We start from the raw sequence: 12,181 nt of genomic DNA, 5'->3' as shown, positions 1-12,181 counted from the left end.
TGAATCCTTCCAGACCACAAAATAAGAAACCAAATGATTTCCCCATCTGATTAAAGAGCAACTCCACTCCAGGTGCAGTTCAGGTTTCAAGGTGAGGCAGATGGCCCTGTCTAGAATTCAGATGCCCTAAAAGAAAAGCAAAGTAAGATTTATCCCCAAATGAAACCTGCACACAGGCTAAGGACGGGCACTGATCACACTCATGCAAATATACTTACAGACAAGAGATGATGAAGTTCTTTCTCTATCCCTAACGAACGCAGAGAAGAGTTTAAAACTGCTGACCGTGTCATGTGTGCCTGGAGCACAGAACTCCAGGAATGCCCAGAAAGTCCCTTTCAAAGGAACACAGTCATATAAACAAGTGTAAACCCCTTTCTTAAGGGAGCACCACGGCAGTCACCTCTCCCAATAGGTTCTGAACCTGGTAGATACCTCAGCAAAACTAATAACAGGACACAAAATCTCAGTGAACACTTCCTACAGATTTCAGGAAAATAAATGGCTGTATCCAAAAGGAAAAACCTGACTTAGTGCCCCAAGAGGGAAGTGACTGCTCCGTAACACCAGACATGAGAATTTCCGATGTGGGAGCTCACAAACATCCCAGCAGTAGGAAAAGCTGTTCAGAACTCACAGACTGCCATGCATTTAGGGCCATGAAGATGAAGGGCCTGGAGCATCTCTTTCACAGGAGAGGCTGAAAGAGCTGGGACTGTTCAGCCTGGAGAAGAGAAGGCTCAGGGGGATCTTGTCCTGATGGGAGGGAATGAGGCGCCCTGCTGAGCAGCGCCCAGTGACAGGACAAGAGGCAATGAGCACCAATTAAAACACACTAAACTCCATCTTAATTATCTTAACCATGAAGGTAGCCTAACACTGGCACAGGCTGGCCAGAAAGGTTGTGGAGTCTCCACCCACGGAGATGGTCAAAACCCAACGGGACACGGTCCCAGGCAGACTGCTCCAGCTGGTGCAGCTTCAGCAGGGCCTTTGGATCAGGGGATCTCAAGGGGTCCCTGCCAACCTCGACGACTGTGTGACCAAGAGCTGGCACTGCCTCCTGAAGTACTCACTCTGCTCCCCTCCCACCCCCTGCACAACTGGGACATTTGATTGTTTTCAGAGGCTTAACCTAAATCCCTGCGGTCTGTAGCATTTATTTATGAGATATAACCAAGACTATCAGGAAGTTCGTTCCTCGGTAAGTCTGCTTTAATAGGAATACATATTCCAAGCTAGGCCACCTTTTCCCTCCCCTAAGAAACAAAAACATACTCAAATATTTTAAACCAGGAGAAATCCTCATTCCTAATATTAAACTGAAGACAGTAAACTTTAAACAGAAGACAAGAAATATTTCTTCACCGAGTATACGATTGGACGGTGGAATTTCTTGCTGAATCCAAAAACTAATCAAGAGTCAAATAAAGAACTGAGTAAGATTGTAGATACTCCTGTTGTACCCCAAACGGTTAAGCATACACACAAAGCACACTCACTGTGAAGGCAGACGTACCCAAATTGTGAAACGTGCGTTCTTAGTGGGACTCGTGTTACTCAGACGTGCAGTGCTGCTTGGCGTGAGCTCTGCAGCTCAGGAGGAGCCACTGCTGCCAACGCTCGCCGAGGACAAGCACGGAGGGAAGCGGAACGTAATTGTAACGGAGGCACATTGTCACAACCGGCATCTTCCTGCCCCACTTTACAAAGCAGTTTGCATGCCCACTCTCAGTGAACAGTCATATTAGTGGGTCATGTTCCCCTACGCACAAGAAAACAGGAACTGTCATAGTTCAGAGAAGCTACGAACTCTGCAGCTTATTATTTTCCAATCACTCTGTAGTGCTGCTATCACAACCTACAGATTCTTCTGCTGAGTGAATCCATAAAAAAAATAAATAAATCAGGCCTCTACACAATGAGAGACTGAAACAACCAGCTTGTAGCGTCAGTTTTTCTAAATGGGAGTGGAACTCCAACACTTCGAAACTTTTTGTTACTGTCTTTTAAGTCTCTTTCTCTCCTCTGTGCTTCACCTTGTCTGGGCATTAATGGGAACTGCTCTCCATCTTCCTTTTGCTTGCCAAACAGCCTGAACTTCACCGCAACTCAAATCTGCTTTTAGTACCAAAACTTTGCATGACTTTGGCATATTGCATTAGTTTTATACACTTTGTAAGGTGACCCAACATTCTAATTATTTACAAAGCAACCGAAAGCCTTTCCAACTGCTGTAGGGACAAGCAATCGAGGGGAATTGGAGAACGACTCTTCACAGCATATTTAGGTACATAGTGAAAACACTCCTCTTAGCCTGGTGCAGTGATATTCACGAGACAGCCCACTCAGAACTACACGAGTCAATGCCATAATTTAACTGATGTTGAGCATTTACACTTCAAACTGCTAAAACACTGCATGCTTTCAGGAACAGCAGTTACTTAAGATTTACTATGTGTCCATTAGAATCTGCTATTACACCACAGCTTAAAGTTAGATCTGAGAGTTCGCTTCGGTCAGTTCCTAAAAGAATTGCTGTACTTGCTGGCGAGAAAGCCAAAACTTGTCGGCATATTCAATCTCATCAGTTTACTCTTTACATAAACACAGAGAAGATAACAAAAACGTGACAAACTGCACAGACATGACCACATACCTTACTTCACCTGCACTTTGGCCACTCGTCCATTCCTGCTAGGCTTTACCAGCATACCTAAACGTCAAAGGGAGTTCGGGCCACTGCCTTTTTGCATAAAAAAAAGCACTACTACTCCTTCATTTTCTCCAACTCAAATAAAGTACATTTCCACATAAAACTAAGTAACCTGTGTAGCGGTGCAAAAATCAGATCAAGGCTCCAGGCTGACAATCATTTTTAGTCAACAGACCCCAGAAGGTAACTGTGCTGTTGAAAACTTACAAATAAAGATCAGATGCTTGATAAAAATTGAAAAATCTTAACTTACAATGTGGGAAACATGATAAAAAATTTACTTCTTGACTATACTAAACAGCAGTATCCTACAGACTCCCCTTATGAGTGGCTATAATGGATTTTAAACAACCAGAACTAACTGAAGCACAAGTACTCTTGACTCATATTTTTGTATTCCAAAGATTCTCAGATCTCTATTAGAGCAAGTATCAAAACTGCACAAAGAACTTTCCAGAACAAAACAAAATATAAGGGACGCATTTCTCTCCGTGCCAGAGCCAGTTTAGCAGTTCTACCTCACCCACTACCTCCTCCACCACTTAACCCCAGTCCTCGATACCCTCTTTCTTGCCCTGACACCACTACTTGTGCAGCTGCACAGCAAACCAGACCAGGGAGCAGAACAATGTTAGAAAATCCTATCAAAATACAATATACTCATCCGAGATTGGTTTCCCAATCCCATTCATCTTGCTGCCACAAAAAACAATTGTGCTGGCACGATTCAGAGAACAGTACATGGGTGAGAACAGACGGCAGGGAGAGAAGGGTCTGTTTAAACAGCTCCGTCACTGGAATATTCAAATTACAGTGTGAAAAGCTGTGAATTCAAAATCCTCCCCCCCTACCCCCAGCACCACATGTAATCACCTTGCAGCGACATATTCTATAGCTTTGTTTTTAAAGCCAATAAACTCGTAAGATTCAAAGTAGAAGTGGCCATTGACAAGGCTGACACAGAATTTAAGGAACTTTGGTAGAATCCATTTCAGTTGACTTAAGTCAGAATGTCCCGAGGGCAGCTGGAAGAGCTGCAGCAGGCGGGTGCACGCTCAGCACTGCTTGGCCAGCATCACACCTCTATGAGCTACAAAAAGCAGCTAAGTATTATTTCTGTTCCTAAAAACTGCTACCACTAGTTCTAAAGTTTAAAACTAAAAGCAGGTTCTTACTATTTTTCTAAAGCATCTGTTCCATCCCTCTTTGATAATCCAATCACTGCCTTACTAGAGTTATCCCTTAGATCGTGGAAAGAAAAATTCTGGTGGGAGGGGAAAAAAAAAAAAAAAAAAATCACCAAAACCCACGTGTTGTATCCACGATTCTCAGTGAACACAAGTAGATTACAGTCATTTAACATTTAAGCATGGAGGAAAACTGAGTTTTGACTATATGACATTTTTAGGGCAAAAGAGCTATTTAGGAGCCTACCACCATTTTTCTTGTTGCTTCCAAGTTCCAGAAAGTCTCAGTTTTACAGTTACTCAACTGTGTAAAGCAAAATCTGGGGGAGATGAATAAAAAGTTCTGATCATACTTGCTGCTGTGCAAAAATGTAACTTTATTAGTACACACATGATACTTTGTAATTGTCCAAAATGAATGTATCAGCTAAATTAATCACATGTTTAACCAGTTCAGATTTAGTACCTGACATCTTATGGACTGCTTTAACCACAGTTCTGCACTCAGCCTGTTTACAATGAATAGCTCACCTTGCTATATTTGAATGTTGCAGATGATATTCAACCACACAACAACTAGCCTCAGGTTTTAGGTTTTATGCTCCAGTGATTTTTCTACTCCATTACTAATTTGTATGCACATTTTGGTTGTTTTATTTCAGAAAGGACAGTGTGTTATGCAAAGATGGGAATTAAACCTATTACATTCTAACCGTTTTCAGCACTCAAGAATGCATACCTTTTTTATAGCTCATTATCTTCTTATTAGCAGATAGCACCCTTCCACAATGGTTACAAAGCAATACCTTTTTTTAATAGTGATTACACATAAAAAGATGGGTTTTCGTCCTTAGCACAAGCCAGTTCCTCAGGAGCTGCGGGGTTGAGCTTCAGCAACAGGCCTTGGAATCAACACTTTGCATTTCTTTTCTTTTTAACAGCTACAACCAGCCACATTCCAGAGGCCTGCAACTTAAGCACAGTTTCACTATCATTTTAAGCCAACATAAGCTGGCACTGCTGCGGAGAGAAACAGTCCCACCCTTCCCCGCTGCTGGTTTTCACATGTCCTTTTCCTTGAGTCAGCACAAGCCATTCACAAAGACCCACAGCAAACATGACCAGGACACTCACCTAGTTAAAAATCAACATTTCTCTTCCCCTTTTCCTTTTCGTGGTTGGGGGGCAGGGTGAGAAGGAAGAAGGGAAAAGCTGGGTTAATTCTAACATGATCAGTTCCCCAATCCAGTTCACTGCATGGCCACGTAGGTGTTGGCATGAGCAGAGCAGCAAGGAAAAGATAGAGGATAAGACTGCTTTAAAGTGGAAATTCACACTGGCTGGATCTGCTGGTGGAACCACACCTACACGAGTGAAAACTGGAAGATAAAGTATTTAGATACTCAAAGAAAAATATTCTCTTTCCCAAGCTATGCATAAATGAAAAGAAATCACTCAAATGAATTATCAGATCAAATTTTAAATTAATGACTCTCCCTTTGTCTGTATTGCCATTTCACCTTAGGTCTGTGTGCTTTTAGAAGTTTGGCTTAACATTGTTAAAGGAATATGAGAACAAAAATCTTAATTGAAATGGCCATGCAAGCCAAAACTTTAACACATAGCATGGAGACAGACTGATGGCATAACCTGGTCTGTCCAGGGAATGGGATAAACTGTACCATAGAAAAATCACACTAGTGTGAGCTACATCTTGATTCACCGGGTTTTCAAATACAGCTTCACTTTTAAGAGCAGGCAAGTGTATTTTAATCAGTATGCTAATACTCTTCCACTTTAATTTCAATAAAGTTTGTATGTTAGAGACCACCCCAGTCTTACAGCTTCTCTCACTTTCATAATCTTTGTATTTCCAAAACACCACAGCGATCATCACCGACAAACTTACAAGACCGGTATCACGAAACCGCAACCACCCCGAGGCGCGCACAGGAATGCAACGCAGAGGAAAAGTGACTGGCCCCAATTCAATCTGGATTCCAAGCTGCGGGGTAGCTGTATTGCTAAAAGGAGAGCAGTTATGAGAACCTACATGCTCCTAACACACCCTCATCACAAATGCATATTTGTGGCTTTCTCACTGTGTTCAGACCTTTCCCTTTATCTCATCAGTTGTATTCACACTCTGATCCAGAGCATTTGTCCACAGGATAAGTTTATCTGTATCTATCTAGGAAAAAAAAAAAGGGCATACTGAAGTGTGTTCTCATTAATCAGATAACCACTAATACCTTTTCCTAAATGCAGCTAAAAATCATACTAATATACCTCAGAGGTATCAATTATTCATTCTGTACAAGTATATTCATTTGTTCTAAATTTTAATTTAAATTGCATTTCAACTTAACATCTCCTTGATCTTTTATTATGACAAAATATGAAAAGCAAGCCTTGCTTCAAGCTCTTTACAACCATTCACTGCTTTATACACCTCTATCATATGCCATCTTGTTTGGATCAAGCAGCTCATTATGGTCACCCCTATGCATCAAACATCCTTCTCTGGACCTTTTCTGGCTCGGATCCTACATCAACACCACCAGAAGAGAGAATACACTCTGGATTAATCAGTGTGAGATCCCTTTCCTACCTCAAACAGACACTCAACCATTCCATTCAATATAAAAAATGTTGAGAATTCAGCACAAGACTGGCGAGTTCACAAGTTCTGCTCAATTAAGCATAAGTCCTTGAAGAAATTTCGCAACTTACATGGAACCTTTTTATTTTAGATATTTTACAAATTACTTTAACAGTGCACACTTTTCAGATTTCCAGTACAATAAATGATAATTTTGTTGGGGTTTTATCACCTGTATTTTTTAATTTAACTGCCTTGTTTCAGAATACTCTTCTGTTGCCCTCACTAGGACTGGAGCCAACTGGAATATATACTGTTAGATAACAGGAGAGCCTTAAAACCCATCTTTAAAAAAATTTACTAACGATTATACACTGGTGATAACTTCAAGATCCCTAAAGAGTGAGACAATGACTTAGAGCAGTTTGAGAGCTTTAAAGATGTGCTTTGATTCGTTAAAGTCTTTATTTCTTTCAGCTTCAGCACTAACGACACACAACTCAGAGTTAACGAGCGTGTTACTATTCGTTCCAAAAATTCTAAAAAAAATTAATCTTTCCTGTAATAATATTAAACTCTGCCTTCACTTCAGGGTAATAGAAGACCTTCCGTTTCCTTTGTCATACGCTCCCAACATTGCTCCCCGCAGTTGCACCGGGGGCAGGTATGTTCAACAAACTATTACTAGTGACTTTCAAGTGTTTCACATAAGAGAAAACGAGTTAAGAACTTGTGTAGTAGCTAACACCTCTCCTAACACACACATCCTCATGACCGTGCGCTTGTCAAAACTGAAACCCAGATGGTATGAAAACAGCCATTCCGTTTGTTTACTTTCACCATTCCCCACGTCCCGACGCCCCACGGACCCACAGGCCGTGCCATCCCGCTCCCTCCCCAGCCCCGGGGCACGGCGCTCCCGCCCAGGCACGGTCTGAACCCCCGGGCCCGGCACCCACCGCCCTGCCGACCACCGGTCCGCCACTTCTCGGGCTCTCCGACAGTTTTAACCCAAATCCGAAGGGTCACGTCCCCTCCGGGGCCGCCTGTTCCACCGACACCCTCCGCCGAGAACCTGAACGAGCACCTTTCGGGAAACCCCGGGCCGCCCGTACCCGCCGTGCCCCGCTACTCCGCGCTCCCAACTCCCGCCCGGAGCGGCCGCCCCCCGGGCAGCGCCGGGCTCCGCCGGGGCTCGGCCCGCATCCCTGCCAACGGCGACGGACACGGGGCGGCGAGCGGGGCCGCGGCCGCGCTCCGGGCCCGGCACCGGCAGGCAGGCGGGGGGGGAGCCCGGCGGCGCGCAGCCCCCCGCCGCGCCGCTCCCGCGGGGGCCGCCGCCGGGCCCCGAGCGCAGGAACCTGTCGGGACACATTCTTGAGGCCGCCGCGGCCGGGCCAGGAATGCGGCCGGGGGAGCGGGCTCGGCCCCAGCGCGGACCGCGGGGCCCCTCGCGGCCGAGCATCCCGGCGCAGCCCGCAGGCCGGCGGCGGGGAGGGGGGGCCCTCGGGGCAGGCGCAGCTCCCCATCGGCCCCGGAGCGGGCGGAGCGGGCCCAGGCGGCAGGGCCGGCCGTTAGCGACGGTTAACGGGGCGGGCACGGCGGCCCCCCCCCCCCCGCGGCCCCGCCTCCCCGGCCCGGCGCCACACTCACCCTTGGAGTAGAGGGACTTGGGGGACTCGAGGTCGAGGTCGGCGCTGAGCAGAGAGATGAAGTCCGAGGGCATCGCAGCTCCGCGGCCCGGCAGGGGCGAGGGGGGCGGCGGGAGGAGGGGGCCGGGCCGGGGGGGGGGGCGCTGCTGCCTCCGCCGCCCCGGGCTGGGCAGGGGAGACACCGGCGGGCGAGAGCGCGGCGCTCCGCACGTCGGGGCCGCGAATCGGGCCGGGTCGGGCCAGGCCGGGGGCTCCGCTCGCCGTCGGGACCGGGCACCGCCACCCGCCGCCGCTGACAGGAACCGGCTGCTGCCAACGGAACGCGCCCGACCGCCCCCTCCGTTACCGCTCTGCGCCTGCGCGGCCGCCGGGGAGGGGGCGCACACAGGGAACAGCAGCGCCGCCGGCCCGCGCATGCGCCGCGGCGGGCGGGGGGACGAGCCGACGGAACAGCCCACGGCCGGGATCTGCGCGCCTGCGCAGAGGGACCCGCGGCGCCGCCGCCGTTGAAGCCGCAGCGCGCGTGCGCGGGAGAAGGAGCGCGGCGGGGCGCGGGGCGCGGGGCGCCGGCCGGAAGAGCCGCCGTGGTGGCGCGAGGCGGGAAGCGTCTAGAACGGGGCTGAGGGCAGCCCCGGGGAGCTGAGGGCAGCTCGGCCCTGAGGGGAGCCCCGGCCCCTCAGGGGAGCCGAGGGGAGCCCCGAGGCTGAGAGGAGCCCCCGGCCCCTGAGGGGAGCCCCGAGGCTGAGGGGAGCCCCGAGACTGAGAGGAGCCCCTGGCCTCTGAGGGGAGCCCCGGCAGTGAGGGGAGCCCGGGGCCCCTGAGGGCAGCCCAGCGCTGAGCCCCTGGGCCATCATGGGCGAGTGCTTGGCGCTGCCTTCCTGGCCTGGTGTGGGAAGAGGCGAGGGGCACGCACAGCCAGGGCCGGCTGTGCTTTGGGGGCAGCAGCCATCGCACCTTGATCTGCTGCAGCGTGCCAGGGGCTGGCTGCCCTCCATGCCCTGCCATCAAAACTCACCATGCAGAGAGTCTGTGGTCCCAACAAACTCTGATTTATGTTGTCCCAAATAAAGAAATGGGTATTTCTAAGCAAATAAAATATAAATGTGGAAAGAACGTCACCAGTGTGTTTTAATTAGGTGAAACAAATGTGGCATACACCTTAAGAAAAGTACCCTGGATCTGGGTAATCTGAAGAACATAACTACTAAACAGTTGAGGTGAGGGAGTTTGGGAGCCCTGCCCCTGACTGAAGGTGTCAGAAGGGGGGGGTAAGGAGAGGTCACCCACACAGGTTTAAAATTACTTTTCCAAGGTGATAAAAATCTGCTTTGGAGATGGGGTAGGGATCGGAACCGGAGGGGCCTTGCCGTGTGAGTGAACGGAGGTGCTGGGTGAATACTTAAGCTGTGAAAAATGGAGGAGGAAGGAGCTGTGAACAGCTGACACACGCCTCTGGCTCAGCAGAGGATCTGGTTTCCCTGCGGGGACAGTGTCACCGAAAGGTTGGCTCCCGGCCCTCCCGCGGCCAGCTCCCGTGCCAGTCTGCTCACAGATCCCAGCAAAATGGCTCTCCAAAAACACTCGTCCGCTTCCAGAAACTCGCCGCACCCACAGCGAGGGCAGCGGGGCACGGGAGGGTTTCTGGAGACGCCTTGAGCACCGTCCACTGCCGGCTGCCCACCGGTCACCGCGGAGCGGCCTCCTGCCCGGTGTCTTCACCAGCCATCCGACCGCACTCCTGCACCCGCGGCACTGTTGCTTCCGTGCTTCGAGCGCCGGGGTTTCGTTCCGCCGTGTCACCCAAGGCGCCGAGACGGTGCCTGTGGAGTCGGTTTGGCATGGGTGTGCTCGGCGTCCCGGTTCCCAGCCCTGCCAAAGAATGATGGCAACTGCGCGGCAGGCGTGTGGGTTTATTTGAAGCCGGGTATCTCTTTCATCACAGACGTGCTGCTTTAATCCCCCAGAGCTGTGCCAGCTTTTCCCCTCCTCTGCCTGACTTCATGATCACTTGGGGTGCTTTGAGTAACCAGTAAGTACAGCCATCCCTGGGACCAGTTTGGGCCGCTTGCGTGCTGCCGTGCAGAGCCGGAGCGGCCGTCGCGCGTGGTGCTCAGAAGGGGCTGCCGAGGCCCGCTGGACACATCCCCGGCCGCGTGCTGCTGCCTTTCAGAAGCGCCAAGCAAGTTTCTCCGCTGCCTGTGCCCGGAGCTTGCGCAGGCCTCTTCCTCCGCTCTCGTAGCTCCTGTGCCAAGCGGAGCGGGCAGACGGCATCACGCGAGGACGTTGTTTGTTTGCTTCAAGCCAGGCACGAGTATCCTCCCCGGTTAAAAATCTTCCAGAGGGTTTTGTTGTAATCACTGTGCTGTCACTCAGCTGGCAGGTAACGTTTCCTTGTGGAAAGCCCAGACGCCACCTGCACAGCTACACGACTGCGAAGGGCTCGCGGTGCGGCAGGGACAGGTCACCCTGTGGCCAGCAACTGCTTTAATTGCCAGTACGGCCGCGGGTGGCACGGGGACATCCTCCTTACAGCCAACCCCACGCCAAGTGCCCCTGCCCGACCGAGGAGAGCTGCGTTCACATCCCGAGGCCGGTCCTGCACCCACCGAGGCGTTATCCCGGGCTCCCCGAGGCCGGTCCCGCCATTAAAGTTATGTGTTCTGTGTGATTAAGGTATTTTCTCTTTTTCTAATGAAGTTCCTCTCCCTGCAGAAGCAGGTGGATAGCAGCAGGTGTGAGGGGGAAGGAGTCTAAACCAGGATCGTGGGGATAAATTAGCGGGTTCATGCGTAATATCGCCAACCCCATCTGCAATTTCTAGGCCTATGTAGGTGTTTTATTTTCTAACTGTGTTAGAAAGACTGTCAGAAAATAATTAGGCTCTGTCAACAGTTCCCCTATTCCCAGGTTGCTGCTTCCTGACTCATTAGAGCTGCTGAGGTTGGCAGGAAACTTGTTTTACAGTAATTTCTGTTCGCCGTGTCCCTGGGGAAGAGGCAACACCAAGCGTGTGACACCGGCGTTAACCTCATCCTCGTGACGGAGGCACGGGGCGGCTGGGAGCCGTCGGGATTGCCGCACGGCGTGAGGCACCGGCACCGCCGTGTCCCCGCGCTGGGGACCCCGGGCTGCGTGGCTAGCGGGCGGGCAAGCTGCGGTTTCAAGGTCTAGAAGCTGGTGTGCGCAATTGGCTGGTTGCCTGAACGTTGGGCTGGTTCGTAAGGGTTTTAAGAAGAGAAAACGGGGCCGTTTAAAATGCATTAAAGAAATCATAGAATCATCGAATGGTTTGGGTGGGAGGGGACCTTAAAGGTGCCATTATAGTCACAGTGGGAAATATACAGAGTCAGCAGCCGCTGAAGCGAGAGCAGACGTTCTCAAAACGGGAAAAGCAGGACAGCCCTTAGCAATGAAAATACACCAGCTGCTCGCAGAGATCTTCACTACAACTGAGCCGTTGTAGAGCAGAAGGAAAATGATTGCACAATGCTTGGTAATGGTGAACTCAGTGACGATCCACTGTGGATCACCGTGGACTGGATTCTGCAGCAAACCCCACTCACCCCAGAGCCCTCGGCGTCGCGTTGCTCGCACGGTGCTCACCCACCAACTGCTGCTCTCCTGACGCGTTGCAAGAACAATTCCATCGCTCGGTTACGAGCTCTGCGGGTCGCCTTCGGCCCAGGCTCAGCTTTAACTGATGCCATCAAACAGATTTTCGCCTGCCATAGCTCACCACGTTCTCAGCTTTAACTAATAATTAGTTTTAAGCAGAATGATTGTCATGCAATCATTCTTCTCCTGTTATAATTCCCACCGAGGTGCAGCAGAGATCCTGCGCCTCGAGCACAGGCGACAGGAGCTTGTCAGGTTTGTAAATACAGGGGACACCGGCTCCTCCAGCCCCACCACGACAGGCGCCCGCCCAGGCTGGCAGCCGGGCAGCACCTTTATGCAGGGATGGATTCACTAAATGTTTTGTGCCTGGTTGAAAACAGAATCGTGCACCTTTTCGTTGTACACA

At 50.4% G+C, this 12,181-nt stretch overlaps 1 protein-coding gene across 1 annotated transcript in view; it reads right to left on the bottom strand.

The window, feature by feature from the left end:
• NFAT5 (nuclear factor of activated T cells 5) overlaps positions 1-8,264 on the bottom strand; it is a 68,732-nt gene extending 60,468 nt beyond the window's left edge. The window contains exon 1 of the mRNA XM_068411661.1: positions 8,159-8,264. Coding sequence (XP_068267762.1) covers positions 8,159-8,231 — 73 coding nt within the window. The 5' untranslated portion in view covers positions 8,232-8,264. The remainder of the gene's footprint in view (positions 1-8,158) is intronic.
• Between the last annotated feature and the right edge of the window lie 3,917 nt (positions 8,265-12,181).

Source organism: Nyctibius grandis, chromosome 12, assembly GCF_013368605.1.
Source record: "Nyctibius grandis isolate bNycGra1 chromosome 12, bNycGra1.pri, whole genome shotgun sequence".
NCBI classification, from domain to species: domain Eukaryota; kingdom Metazoa; phylum Chordata; class Aves; order Nyctibiiformes; family Nyctibiidae; genus Nyctibius; species Nyctibius grandis.
This window is presented reverse-complemented; position numbering and strand designations above follow the sequence as displayed.